This window comes from Acanthisitta chloris, unplaced genomic scaffold (assembly GCF_000695815.1).
Source record: "Acanthisitta chloris isolate BGI_N310 unplaced genomic scaffold, ASM69581v1 scaffold936, whole genome shotgun sequence".
NCBI lineage: Eukaryota > Metazoa > Chordata > Aves > Passeriformes > Acanthisittidae > Acanthisitta > Acanthisitta chloris.
The window spans coordinates 19,024-34,475 of NW_008678489.1; the positions used below are offsets into that span (position 1 = coordinate 19,024).

Genomic DNA, 15,452 nt, shown 5'->3' on the forward strand with positions numbered 1-15,452 from the left:
CTGTCTCTGAAATTTGAAGTGGCACAGGCCAGCAGTGAAACAAGAGAAGAAGCAGATGATGTACTGACCTGTCAGATCACTACCTCATCCATAAAACTGGACTTAGTATGCTCTCAAACCCAGGCTTGCCAACAAGCACATCTGTGGAGCTCCCAAGTGGTCAAGGGGAAGCACAAATCAACAGCTGCTCCAAACTCTTATTCAGCTGGCCTGTTGCTCTGCTCAAACACCACATGGATGCTTTTAAAATGATCTGCACTGAAACCACTGCTACCAGTATGACCTGAAAGGATGAGGTCACGAGGCACTTGAACTCACGTGGCACTTGTCTTGTGCTGACCCACCAGTATTGCTCTACTGGAAAATACCATGATTAAGGTAGAAGAACAACCTGTTCATAACTAGTACTGCCATTTTATGCTGCCAGTTTGCAACTGAGTGATATGTCTGACTTCTTGTCATAGCGTGAAACATGATATAAGTCATTATGTTAGAAATCGTTAGGCAAATCTCAGTGGACTCATTTTCAGCGATGCTCGTTCTAAATAGGATAGGAAGAAGAAAAGAATAAGCAAGGTCAGGAAAGAAGAAAACTAAGGAATGTATTAGGTATTGGGCGTAAAAACCCCACATCCTGAGAAAAGAATGATATTATAAAAGTATCAAAATTTCAGAAAATAAACAGTTTCTGACTTGAAACAGGATTTAGGTTGAGAAACTCTTGTCCAGTCTGTACATGTGTCTGAACAATCATTATTTTCCTTGAGTGAGATTCACTGCATTACATTTATGTTTTGTGCAAGAGTAGCGTCCACATTAGGCACAGTAGAATGTCCTAGTGAGGAACCATTGCTTTCCCAAAGAGACTACCATCTAAACAAAACAGATATGGATGGGAAGGAATACATGTAACAGATTCCAACCGTGCTCCTGTTAAGGTTACCATGAGTACAGAGATTTGCAGCTCAGTAATAAAGAGAAAAGCTTAAAAAACCCTCAAACAACAGCAAGTCAAGGTTTTGAGAAGGCTACAAAAGAAGCTACTGGTCCACAATCCGAATGTTAATAGAATATTTTTATTTACCAGAACTTATTCTAGAATATAAACGTTGGTCCCAGTACTGACTCCAATTCCACACTTAGCTCCACCAAAAGCTCTTAAGGCATTTCATGAAATGTCATCAAACACCTAACCTAGTACTCTTTGAGGTATGCAAATCCACAGCTTCCCAAATGAAATCTGAAGTATATATGGGGTTAATATCTTGCCTAAAGACTGAACACCATGCTTGAGGCAGCTTTTAAGCACTACCACAGTGATTCACTGACAGTCCTGCCAGTTTCCCATTTTGAATGCTGTGAGACCCTTTTTTGCTCTGCTCAGGTACAGTGATAGTAAATTAACTGCAGAAGCCTCATTTTCACGTTTTCCCTGCTTTCAGAGACCCCTCCATGCAGGGAGAGAGAAACAGAGCAGCTGCAGGAGCTCACCCAGATCCTTCCATGCAAGTTCACTAACAGCAAGACCCTCCTGTCAGATCTCTGACTAGCCTTTAAAAAGCACATTCAAAACCTGAAGTCAACACCTACATTTGTTATCTTACTGTGCATATGAAAAATTACTGAAATTTGTCACAACTAACCTATTTTCTAAAAGCTTCATGTTGATTGTCCAAATCTCAGGCTCAGATTCTCACATCCAAGTTTGGAGGTTTGTCTGTGCACTGTGTAAACTACCCTGAGCCACTGTGTATGCAAAAGGCTGGTGTATAAAATGCACTGCCCACAGGTCACAGAAATGTTGGGTTTTTTTGAAAACATGGCAAGTTTCAGTGCAAGCATACAGTGAGAAACAACTGATACAGCATTTTCTGTGTATAAAAGAATAAGACATTTTCTATGCAATAATATGTCGAATCTTTACCCAGTTGTTTGCAAGCTTAGTACACAAGTAGGGTCTGTGTTTGGATATCCCTTAGTTCAGACAGAAAGCTGACAAGCTAGCTGGAAACTGTTGCTGACACTGTGTATAATCAACTGATCAAAAAAAAATCTTTACAGTACTCAAAAACCATTCTCTTTTCTCCTCAAGAAGTTTATCTTAAACAATTTTCTGCATGTGTTCCTCAGCACACCAAAAAAGGTCAGGAAAATATCCCACTGCAGCTTTGGTATTTCCTGACAGTGCAAGAGAACTAATTAGCTGCAGAAGATGTCTGCAGAAGGAGCTGATCCTAATATCTTTAAAACTGATCAAAACACTTAATATTTAGAGGCATTAGTTTGCACGGGTTATAAAAAGTTAAATCTCAGAAGTTGAAGTGCAGAATCAGCCACTGCTCCCTTCAGCAATCCCTTGGTTGAGCAGTTTCTGCTCAGTCAGGGTCAGATCTGTCGTATGAGGGCTCCAATCCCACATCTATCAATGTCACAGTGACTTTGACAGCCAATTCCAAAATTGCAAAGCTTGAAGGAGCACAAGTGGAGGAACATGCCCTCAGTGCACCATGTAAGACAACTGCAGGAAGCAGGCATTAGGGGAAAGGGTTTTTAGCAATTGTGGTAAGTAAGTGGAGCAGTAAAATTTGTTTCTACTTTTGGAAAAAATCTCCACCAAAATGTTACAGTTGCCTTTGCAATTAACACTGTGCTTTTGCTTTATGGGCATGGAATGGAAGGGCACTCTCTTTTCCTAGGGAGAGATGGAGTTCCCCAGAACAGCAGCCTGATGAATAGCAAATACCTGTAACGGAACTTGGCAAGAATTAGCAACATATTAAGCCAAATGAATATAGAGCATTATAAAATCAAAATCAGTGTCAGTGCCCACAGTTCTCATCCTTCTACATCAAGAAAAGTCATCTATAGTTTAGAGATTTACTACATATGGCATGTCTGCAGCAGCTCCCAAGCTCCTGTCAGCCGTGCAATGCACTGTGGTGCCATGAGATTAACAGAAAAATGGGAAAGCTGATGGATATGGACAGGCTACTGAAAATAGGATCCTCCATTTGCTAAAAGTGGGTTTAACTGTGGCCTGAAGCTAAAAAGGTAGTTGAAGAAGTTTCTATAAAAAGGCCATTGTGTGTTTATATTATATCTCTTGTTGATGAAATCCACTCAGTGCAGCAGTAAATGTATAGTTCTCAGGATGACAGCTGGAACATCACGGGCTGAACTCTTTCACACACCTCTGATAACACAAACATCAGCACTGCAACTTAGTTAACAGTTCATCTGTTTTCACAAGAACAAAATCCAGTTCATGTCCCCAGAACACTATTGACTCCATACTGGTGAAGAAACATAAATGGCAGTGATCTCTTTTTTTCATAAATAAAATAGACATCTTATGTCTAAGTTAACAGTGTCCATGTGACCAAGACTCAGGTAATACACTTCTGGATCTGAACATCATGTGAAATTCTGAAAAGCAGTTTTTTTGTCCTATTCATTCAACAAACCATTTTTTTGCTTATTTTAGTAACATTATGTTCTTGGGAATGCAGTGCTCTGTTACTTAAGCATCAAAAGAAGTAGGATGAGCAGCACTTAGGCAAATAACAAAAACCAGGTGGTAGTCATTTCAAATTGTACTCTTGCAAAAATAATTTTTCTACTTTTTAATAAGTATTAAAATTAATTTTGTTTAAAGAAGGAAGGCAAAAATTGCAACTACGAATCTAACTGTGGGCTAGATTCTCCCTTTAAACAAAGAGTAGGAATTCATATGGGTTGTCCCAATCAATTATTTTCAGAAGAGCCACAAATCTCAGCTCTCCCAGTGTGACAGGTTCATAAACTATTTCAGTTTTTTTCAGTTCCTGGAATGATTTTTTTTCTCCTGTGAAAATTCAAGACTAAAAAAGATCAGTCTGTGATGTTGGTATTGTTTAACACTGATAAACACAACTGGAGATCTGCATTTCAGAGCTGAACTAATGCTGAGCAGTATGAAGACAAGAACCCTCAAAGGTCTTTGGCTTTTAAGTTGCAGAACACGTTGGAAGCTTAGACCAAAATGAATGATAAAAAGCAGCTAAAAACAGCCTTGGAAGAGGAGAAGCTTGTCCAATGGAACCTCCTCCTATTGCATTATTTTTAGGTAGTGCTATTACACAGCTCTGTATAGATCTTTAACACGTATGACAATATCTTGCTGTTTAGGATAAGACATGATAAAACTAATGGGGTAATGTAAATCGACTGTAATTATCCGTATCTGAAAGACTTCTAGAACATCACCTTAATTCCTGCTATTATGAAAATGTCAAGGTTTTGTAGCATTCATGAAGTTATAGAGAGTTACTGTTTTATGGCTTCAAATGTAAATATTTGTTTAACATTACTACTACTACTGTGTATTTTCCCTGCAATCTGCAGAGACACCCCAGCTGTAGATTGTAAACACCTCACTGCAAACTCTTCTGGAAGATGAGGTGCCCTACTCTCACTCTTGAATGTCTTCTTTTGCCCATTTCTATTTCTTCCTAAACCCAGAACTATTTATAGGAAACATCTATTTACTCTTTATACATGAAAGAATATAGTAGGTAGCATGAATTACTGTTTGTCCTGCCCTTTCCTCCCTTGTCATATTGAAATAGCCAAAGAAGTCATTACCTAATCTTCTTGCAAGTCCAAAGTCAATGAGTTTGATGCTTGTACCGGTCTTGTTGACACACATAATATTTTCTGGCTTCAAATCCAAGTGGACAATACCCTGCTTATGAATGTACTGAACTCCTTCTGAAATCTGCTTCATGTATTTAATGCACTCTCTCTCTGTCAGTTCAAAGTCTTCATCAATGATTCGTTCAAAGAGTTCTCCTCCAGAAACCCTATGAAAGATAGAAATAAAGAGACTTCAGGTTTGCAGTAGTCACTTCAGGATGCAATCTGTGTTTTCCAATGGTACTTTCCATAGACAAAAGGATCAAATGGAAAGAATCACCCCTTGTATATGGTATAAGTCAATAGATTTTTTTCCATTCTGTGTCTCTGTCCCAGGTGAGGACTGTGAAACATCCATACTGTTATATCCCAGGCAGTAGGGATTTACATCCTGCCTTTAGGATTCAGTCACCTGCAGCTGACAGTAAAGAGTGTGCCATGTGATTGTCACCCTGCTGACATGTGTCCATAACACCACTCCAGACTCCGAGCATGTGTTTCTGTCTGCTTCCTTCCCTCCTACTATCCATCATGACACAACTGCAGATAACCTAACTTAGAAATAAAGGAAACTAAAATACATGGAATGGGTCCCAAGAAAAGAGGACAAAGCTTCTAGCAGATGGGTAAAAATTTGGGAAGAAGAGAGACTGTGACAAAGAAAGGCTGAAGAAGGAAGAATTCCAATGATATGGTTAATTTGGAATGCAAACCTCAAAGGGTAAATTACTGACCCAAGTTGGGCTCAGAGGGAATTTCCTCTTAGCTATGACAGGACAAGGATATAACCCACAACACTTTTAGTGCTGGTATTTTTAGCTGAGCCCTCATCACACTCCTTGTAGGTCAATTCCATTTTTATGCTTATTTAAGATGTGAAATAATTGGTCTTGCCAGGATAGAATCTCCTGGATTGAACTGTTTGTGGAACTAAAGTGGGAAATTTTTAACCTAGATTTAATTAAACATAATTTGAGTTGTAGTTTGTTGGGTTCTGTTGTTTGTTTGTTTGTTTATTTGTTTTAAAATTCTGAGTAATCACTTAACTGGCTTATCTGTTTGTGTCCAAAGATGGGAAATACTTTTTTTTTAATGCCGTGGGTGACTGACCCACACAGAAAGGAGCAAATGGTGAAGAGCAGCTTTGCTTTTAGAAATCTGTTCTAAATTAAACGCACCATGGTCTTTATATGGTCTAATATTTTGCAGCATTCATGCTTATTGCCAAATGTAATTGCATGTTTCAGTTACAGAAAGAAAACACACAACTGAAAACTGGCCTGGCAATATTTGCAGGTTGCCAGATATATGATTATATCCCTCATGTACTAAACTGAAATCGAAACATCTGCAGTTCTAAACACATTTGTTGCTTTGGCTGTAAGATTTCAGAAAATATGCAATTAGAAATGCTACTGTGGTTTCCTATGGACATGAAAACAGTAAGAATAGCATATGCCTGACAAATGGAGAGGTTATATTGGATTAGAGCACAAGTGTAACATAAAGCAATCATATGGCCAGGCCTGGTGAATAAACATTCAGGGGACTAGTACCTTATTACTTCATGAAGACATTAACCAGGATGGAGGTGTTTATGAAAACATCTGCAGACAAAGTGTTTATCTCTGAAGCACTCTGCAATTCCAAATGATAATCAGCCTAACACTAAAATGCACCAGTTGTTTTGGACTGTTTAATGCAGACAATGACAACTTATTTTTACAATAAAACTGCCATACTTTTCAGTTCCCTAAAGGGAAAACTTTTCAGAAATTGTGCCATTTTCTCAAGCACCACTTCTGGCATATTTTTGGAGATTAACTACTGTGAATACATCTGCATGCTGGTTTTACCAGGGGAGCTCTAGACAGTGTGGTCACAATGTTAGGTTAAACTGCAATGCACTTAAAGAGTGAATATTTTTGCATTTACATCCCAAGCCCAATCCAGTTTAATTTTTTTCCAGGTTAGGAAGCTGAATCAAACTAATGCAGATATACACATAAGAAGTTGGCTTTGTTCATGACTGGCTCAGAATCTAAATCTCTCATTCTTTCTGGATTCTCCTCTTTTCAGTCTTTCTGAAGTGGAAATAGAGGAAAATATTCATGTCTATAGAATCATAGAATATACATTTTATAATTGTTTTATTATAAGGTTTTGGTAATGGAGGAACAGTGAGAAGAATCTGCCTTGGAGTTGCCCAGGCAAATACTTAACTGCATTTTAATAAATGCACCTTCAAAAGACCAGAAATCCTTAGTGACCTGTGCCAGCTTAAGTCACACCAAACGAATGGTGTTTAGCACTTTAATAATCTTAATTTGCAATACAATAATCCTCTTCTCATCTATGTCAAAATAAACTATCTGAAGTGTATAAAAACTTTAAGGCAATTAGCAGCCAGTGCTGAATAACATTTACAACATTCTACTATTTTTCAGATTTACTTTTTCCATGGAGATGCTTATTGTGGAACCAGTACGTTCCTGTATTTGCAAAGGAAATATCTGAAATTTACCCCTGACTTCCAGCAAATGGTAGATGGGAAGGTTTTCAGGTAAGAGCACATCATTGCAGTGTTTGATTTTAAATTAATAATAAAAAAGTCTGAATTTATTTTAAATATTAAATGAAACCATATAAGACAGTCTAATAAAAATATTAAGAGAGAAGGTGAAGTTTCAAAGGTTCTAAGAAATGAAACATTTAGAGACAATATCAGGAAGAAAAATCAGAAGGTGCTTCTTATCAGTAGCTCCAAATTGAGTAGAGAAGGAGCTCCTAAATTCCAGTCACTGCTAAAATCTGGTTTAAAAGGAGACTGATAGCAGATGACCTTGACTGATTTGAAATCCATGTGTTTAAACTCTGAGGGAAATAAAGCTAACAGTTCAGATACTAAGAATTTTTGAAGGTATTTCCTACAACTTCTTTGATACACAAAGCAACACTAGCTTAATAGCTAAACCAGAAATGAACCCTTGGAGGCTCTCTGACAATCAAGGCGCAGTTGCTGTGCCGGGATTGTGTCAGGTGGTGGCATGACAGTATAGAGGCTACCAAGGCATCTGACACAAAGGTGACACACAAGCACCTCAGTGCCCAGACCTGCTCCAGGGCTGGGACAGGCTCATGCTGCTTAAGAACCCTCTCCTATAGCTCTTGACACTACGGAAATGTCAGGGGGTTCAAAATCCAGAAAAGGTGGGCAAAAACCCCAAACTAAAATCCCATCCTAATTGGACTGGTTAGCAAAACTACTTTAAATTTGATTGCACCTTTCTGTATTTTTAAGAAGTGAAACCCCTCTGCTGTCAGAGGGGAACTAATGGAGTGTAAAGCCATATGCTATTCCAGACTCTTTATACATCTCCTTGTTTTCCATTAGGTCTGCCAGCTCCCAGTTCCAAGCTAAGTAGGGTTCCCTTCCCTTACCACCATCAGCTTGCTCAACTGCTCAGTCTAAAAATAAAAACACCTTCTTGCACATAAGTTTCAGTGTTGTAAAATCCAATTTCTGAAATATGCCAGTGCAGTAGTAGTTTGCACATAATCTAGGCAAGTGCCAAGCAAGCAAAATAGATATATAGTCTCTTTTGCCTCAAACAATTTTTATCTTACTCAGAACTTCCTGCCAGCAAAAAAAACTGCTTCTCCTTCTTGCAACAGACAGCACATGAAGTAGATGCAGCAGCAGAACAGTAATGGATGTAACTTTTTTGAAAAAGCATCATCACAGACCAGGATTTAATTTTCTTTCCAGCTGCTGCTGCTGTAAGTATGGGAGTCACACCAAGCAGGTGTGTTATGGATGATGCAAAAATTGGTCATTTTATTGTTTGTAAAGCCTGACCATTACTTTCCATCCCATGCTGTGCAGATTCTTTTCTTATAATGAGTTCTGGTGCACGAACATGTTCTGAACCTTCTTTTACTTTGGAAGTAAATATCTACTACCTTTAAATACAAAGGTACCCAAGTCACAGCCCTGTGAGATGCTTCTGTGGTGCTTTTCTGCTGTGTCCCACAGTGCTGTGGCATAAGTAGCTCATGGCAAACAATTTCTGGGAAGTAAAAGTAAGTGTTGCTATCTTACTTAGCAAGAACTAGACTGCAACATAGGCTGTCTTCAGAATCAGCTGCACTTAATTATATAGCTTTGAATGAAGAGTGCAATGACTTTGCAACTAAAGGAGAGATTCCCTTCTGCACCTCCTACACCTTGACCATCATGGAAAATCTGTGTATTGACCTTAGGGGCAGATCAGTTCAGGTTTAATTAGATTTTTTGGGGGAAACAGTCAGTGTAACCAACCTTTCTGCATCTAGTGATCTAGATTTAGAACATTCACTGTATTTACCTGTGGATATTTTGCATACAGAACTCCCTTATTATACATAAATGTTTTGCAATAAGAGTATTTATTTTGTTGCAGGAAAAATACACCAGACTAATCCTTTAACGTCTCTTTTAAAAACTGGATATCATGAAAACTAAATGGTTACTAATACTTCTTGAGCACTATAAATTTGTCATGACAAATTTTTCACTGATCTTCAACTATTTTGTTTGAATGTAGCTGTTAATTCTGAAGCACACCTTTCCTCCTGTCTGTTGTGCACCAACATTTAATTCCCTGCAAGTGACAACTGATCAGTGTTCAAGTGAAATTTGACACAAACTTCTTCAATACATGTTTAGAACTGTCTAAAGATAAGAAAAATTCTCCTCCTTAAAACACATTTTGGGTTTTAATGAAAGCACAAAATGCAAGTAACTTCTTTTCTCTCCTCTCCCAAGCTGGCAATAAAAGAGCGAGCTGCAAAAACCCACCTTGTGTGCTTTAAAAACCAAGCAAGCTAGGCAATAAAAACTGTAACACATCTTGACTGATTATTAAAAGATACAACACAGATTCCCTTACACAGTTCAAACAAGTTAGATTAATAATTGGAAAAACTTGCAAGATGTGAAAACCATCCAGGCCCTGCAATTCCTGAAGCTTTTGACAGTCCTGTGTCTGCTACTTTTGTATACACAATTTTTTTCAACATTATTAGCTTTGCTAGTGTGATCTGCTTTATACTTACATTTCCAAGACCATAACGATGTTGGCTTTTTCTTCAAAGGCATCTACACATTGGACAAGTTTTGGATGATGTAGACAGTTCATGATGCTGATTTCATCCCTTATGTTTTCTTTTTCTTTAGCAGAATATGCCTTGAAAAATTTTCCTGCCCAAACTTTTCCATTCTTCTTTTCAACAAGCCTAAAGACTTGTCCAAATTTCCCCCTGAAAATACATAACTATTTCCATAAAATGTTTTTGCAATGTATGTGCCACCATTAATAGTAACATTTTACTAAATATTCCAGCACAACCACTCCATTCTGAAATAAATATGTCTTAATACCAAGTATTGTTCTATATTGATGCTGTGCAGAGTAATCTGCAAGAACTTTTGAATGAGTACCACATTTAGAGCAACCCTGCTGTTCCAGTTAACAAGTTTACGTAAGAGGGTTCAAAAATTGGACTCCTACCAGGCTTTTAATTCATGTGACTCAAGTCTCTCTGCACACAGTTTTCCATAGGCCATACAGGGGCAGCAGATAGACATCTCAGGTATAGGATATAGGTGAAACCAATCTGAATGCTCGAGGCTTTGGGACTATTATTTCACACTGCTGTACATGTACAGTTCTACCTCTACAACTTGTTAATGGTAGCACACAGGATCCCCTGGCCTTCAGCACAAATCACTGAAAGATTATCATGGCCTGCAGTTCACACAGCCCTGAGAGACACAGCCAGGCTAATCACTGACCTTCTCTTAGCAATACTATTAATGCTCTGGGGATTATGACTGCTGTCAGCAGAGATTCTAGCCTGTGGGCAGGATAATCTTATTACCACTAATGGATATAATGGAAATGCAAGTACACAATGTGTACCTTTTTTTCAGATAGCTTTTAGAACACTGGAAAACTAATGAATCCTCTAGCTCTATTAATTTGTGGGCTCCGTTTTCCTTGCCACAAATGCATACAGTACCTATGTAAAATTAAGAGTTAATAGGAGTAAAGATCTTTATGGAGTGGAGGCCAACATATGCTAAAATTTATTTTTACTGCAACAAAAGAGCCCAGATGGAATGTTGAAAGTGCAAGACAATGTCAAAAAATGAATGCACATGATCTTTATAACTGACTGGTAGCCTTGAAAACTCTGTGTCTTCAAAAGCACAATATAGTACTTACGATCCCAATCTTTCTTCAATGTTATAGACATCTGACACTTTTTGTTCTGTGTTGATAGTAACCGTCCGATACTCCATCTCTGTTTCTTTCCCCTCTACAAATAGGTATTAAGGATTGTGATTAAAACCTCCAGAAAAACTGAATTTGCATTTGTCCTGTTCAAAATATGCATTTCTTACCTTCATCAGATAGCTCCGCTTCATCCTCTTTAGGTTCTGTGATGAAAACAAAAAGACAAGGACAACTTTTTATATAGAACATGGTACTTAGATGAGGTAGTGAAATTATTCACAGTGATATGGGCAACTGGTAGACCCTATGGCAAAGCAGCAAAAAGCAGTCAGGAGTTTGTGCATAACTTCATAATTACAATCTCTTCACCACTTTTACGTGACTATTGACTACACAATCACAATCCAGTCACCATTTCTGAATAAATCAAGTTCATGTGGTTTGCAGTAGCTGTCTATTGTAACCTGTCTCCTAGAAACATCAGTGTACTGAATCAGTTCAAAGTCATCTAAGAAATACCTTTAGGAATGCCTTAGGAAAACAGAAAATAAATTTAAAAAATTCAAATCAGTAACACTTCACTGAAAAATCTTTTTCTGGCTTTGATGTGCCTGTTTCGGACTGCAAAACCAAAAGCTAAGCAAGTTTGTACATGAAAAGATTTCCTGCAAAGCACCCAGACAAATTTTTAAGACTCAAAATGTTGAGAAAATTCGGATAGGATGCATTTCTCTGAGCACGGCTGAATCCTGAAACCACTGAGGTCCAAATGGAGCTGCAGCTCTGCAGACATACTCAAAGGCAGGCAAGATGTTGGCAAACCCGGTGACCTAAGTGAGAGTGAAATCTGGCCTGAGTGTCCTGATTTTCATTTGTAATTTTCACATGCATGAAATGCCAGTAGCACCATTTTGTGTTGCTTCCTATGTTGCCTGCAGCTATGAGGGGAAAGGGGTTATAGCTGGAATGTTGTTATACATTACTCACACTGCTTGGACTTGCTCCTAAGACCTGTGGCTATGACCAGTAATCTGAGAAACTGCAAAGCACAGTGACCTGTTCAATTCTCCCTGTAGCTGCTGAAGCTGCACTTTGCCATCGTGGAGTACAAGCCTAACCAAGGAATTTATCACCCCTGTGTCAACAGATTTGTGTCATGAAACATTAATGCTGCACTCTGGGTGCTGTTAGGTGCTTTAGAGTACAGTTTATATGCAGAGGATGAGAAGAAAACAACAGAAATAAAGGGTGCAGGGCAAGCAGATAGCTGGTGTGATGCATGAGCATCACCCTTTCACATCCAACACAGAATGCTGCATCTGTGTGCTGGCAGCAAAGCCAATCAAGTAGATAGAGTCTGTTGCTAAAGCCTTTCTCTCTTTTTTTTTTCTGGAGTTGCACCCCTTGTATGTTCCAGCACAGACGAGCTGGTTTGCAGGGATTTACCAGAAGAGCAGGGAGGGAAGGGAACCTTCCCCACCCAGGGTAGCTGTCCTCAGATCTTCCTCAGCTGCAAACCACACTTGCATAGAGCACATCACATTTTCCTCCCCTTTTAAGGGCTGCATAAGGGAGCTGATCCCAGCCACGCTGCCAGTAGTTACTGTCTGCCAAATACTGATTAGGCAAGAAGTCAGTTCCCAGTTCTGCAGCGACACTATATTGAAGCCATGAACTAGAAACATTTTGGTCCACCAGTGGAAACCTAACTTATATAAGCGGAACATATCTGAGCTTGGTAAGTGCTGAGTAGCTGTGCTAAAACCTTTCTCAGAAGTGAGTCAACAGCACCAAATTTTCCTCAAACATGGCAATGCATACTTTAATCTGTTGTGACTTACAACCTTATTTTAGTAGCTGTTTTCTTTAAATGCACTGTGAAAATTTAGCCAAGTCTTTCCTCACTAAGATTATATCGAGTCTGCTAATATGTGCTGGCCACCTCAGCATGAAAATCAGTAATCAGACTTCCTGCCAGCCCCAGAAAATCCCTAGTTACTCAGTTAAGTGTTTACATAGATAGCAGCTTAGAATCCTGACTTTGACAGGTGCTGAACACATGCATTTTCCACTGCTTTTAACTAAAGCACTGGTTATATTCACACACTTTAAAAATCACACTTTAAATGACTTGCTCCTTCTCCATGCTAGCTGTAGTATCAAGAAGTGAAATTAATCTGGCATTGAGAGCACAATGCCCTCCTGCAAACAGAACACACTTCACTCAAAACAAGGATTTTGTTGCCTTTTTTTATATGTATTACAATGATTCATACACTTTCTAGCCTTTTTGTTTTAAATCTATGTAAGAAAACTCTCAATCTTAAAAAGAAAAATAGCTTGCTTGCTTTGGTCCAGTACAGGTAGTGCTTGCTCTAGGAAAAACAAACACAGAGAAGAGTCAGGTCCCCAGCTCTAGGTGGTGTTCGTCCTGCAACTAAAGGAAGAGGGCATTCAAACACAGGGAACTTTATTGTGGAGAGCCAAGACCATCTAGCTTCCTTTCATTTTGATTGCTTCTCTTAATGTTATTTTCCCTCCTTTGAAGAGAAAGTGCATCTTGATTTAGATCTTAAATATTTTAAGATTTAAATCTTAAAGGGTTTTAAATCTTGCAAATAGAGGGAAGTAATTTCTCAGAATGCATCCAGTTTAGCACTTGAAGAGAAATATGATTTACTTTTGTTTAGAAATGTCTATTGAGAGGTTTATCCAGTTGTGTGATGCTGCATCGCTTTGCTATCATTTTTGTCTGGCTGTGGTAGTAAAAGATAACTTCACAAGGGTTATGTGGGACACTTAAAGCTTCAAAGCTGTTCATACATAAGAAAGGAGGAAGAGATAGGAAAAATGGCAAAATACATTATTTCTGGTCTGGGCTTTTTGGTGAGATGACTATCAAAGTCATCCTTGCACAGTAGGTAGATGTGGGTGTGCACAAAAATATGTAGTCACGCTCTGATTTTGAAAAACAATGCTGATATTTTTGTGTTTCAAATTTTAGTTCCAGTTTCTGAATAATTTCTCTAACAATCCAACTCTTTCTGTTAGTCCTTTGAGAAGATCTTAAGCAAAAAATAAGGAGTAAAAGATACTGAAAAATATTTTTACAAGTACATGAAGGGTAATGAAAAGCACTAAAAATATTCTTAACATCCATAATGCTGCAAAACCCCAACATGTTAAGTAGGATAGTCTTGGATTTGTAAGATGGGTATACTAGGGGCAACAGGACTGAGGTGCTCTGTCATGCTGGGATTGAAAGCATGGGGGCTACAACTAGGAATGAGATGCCAATTCATTTTCTGCTGCATATCCAGCAAGCACATTTACTTTTTCCCAAAGCAAATTTGGGGTAGTGTTTATGGCTTGTTTTTCCATCGTGTGTCCAGTATAAACTAGAAGGAATCCATCAGTACATTTCAGGTAAGCCACCAACCATAATTTTCCAACTGGGCATGGACTGAATGTGTAACATGTGTGAAAGGTTTTTGTCTCCCATTGCCTGTGCACTGAACTGCAGAAGTCTGTCAGCAGCACACACACAGCAAGCCAGAAGGAGAATTATTGGTTGCTTTGACCAGGCAGGGATTTGGAATCCATGATGCCAAGTTTCCACACTGTGTGCATGCAAAACTTATATGCTCAGACACCCACAAGAAGTCTGTGAAGGGACTTGAGCACACAGAGACAGCGCTAGCATTCACTGCACAGAGGCACATGTGCAGAGTGTGTGCAGCTGTCTGGTCTCACTGAGGAATGGTTAAGATAGAGTTCAATTGAATTTAGATTTTTTTTAATTCTCTTAATAACTAACCTTCTTGTTTCTCTCCAACTTTGACCAGGTCAGATTCCTGACTGGGCTCACTGACTCCATACACGTTAGCAGCTCGCACACGGAATTTGTACTCCCGGTCAGCCTGCAGGTCCTGCACGTTGAAGGAGGTGCTGCGGCAGGTCGTGAGGTCTGTCCATTTGTTATCCACTGAGTTCCAGATCTCCACGGTGTAGGACTGCACTGCACTTCCACCATCATAAGAGGAGCCATACCACGAGAGAGTGAGGGAGGAACTCCGTACGTCTGATGCACAGGGTGTTCCGGCAGGTGGGTCTGGTCTGTCTGCAAAAACATATGCAAAGACATTAGATGAAATCGTGAGGATAAGAGACACAACTTCCATTTGGGTATTACTGGCCCTAGCTAACAGCCCTTTGCTTTCCATTCCACTGCTCTGCTCCAGAGGTTTGTACTGCAGGAAGAAGGAACAACTGGAGTGCAGACAGACGTGAATTACCTAACATGCAATCCCACATTGGCTTCAGCATGGGTTGTTCAGTTTCCTTGGCATCTGGCTAAGCCATGCTAAAGCCTAATTCCCTTCACAGCTATCAATACAGAAACTATGGAGACCAAAACCAGTTACAGCTATGCCTGCCATCTCTCACAAGAGTGCAAACCACTCCTTGGTGCACTTACTCTGTCATAGTCCCCACGGC

At 39.1% G+C, this 15,452-nt stretch overlaps 1 protein-coding gene across 2 annotated transcripts in view; it reads right to left on the reverse strand.

Moving 5' to 3' along the window:
- Nucleotides 1-15,452, reverse strand: part of LOC103804271 (myosin light chain kinase, smooth muscle) — a 74,489-nt gene that overhangs the window by 14,425 nt on the left and 44,612 nt on the right. For both annotated transcript variants that reach the window (XM_009076874.1, XM_009076875.1), the window contains exons 7-11: nt 14,773-15,075; nt 11,123-11,158; nt 10,944-11,037; nt 9,772-9,975; nt 4,624-4,841 (exon numbers count right to left, since the gene is read on the reverse strand). In XM_009076874.1, the coding sequence (XP_009075122.1) occupies nt 4,624-4,841; nt 9,772-9,975; nt 10,944-11,037; nt 11,123-11,158; nt 14,773-15,075 (855 nt within the window). The remainder of the gene's footprint in view (nt 1-4,623; nt 4,842-9,771; nt 9,976-10,943; nt 11,038-11,122; nt 11,159-14,772; nt 15,076-15,452) is intronic.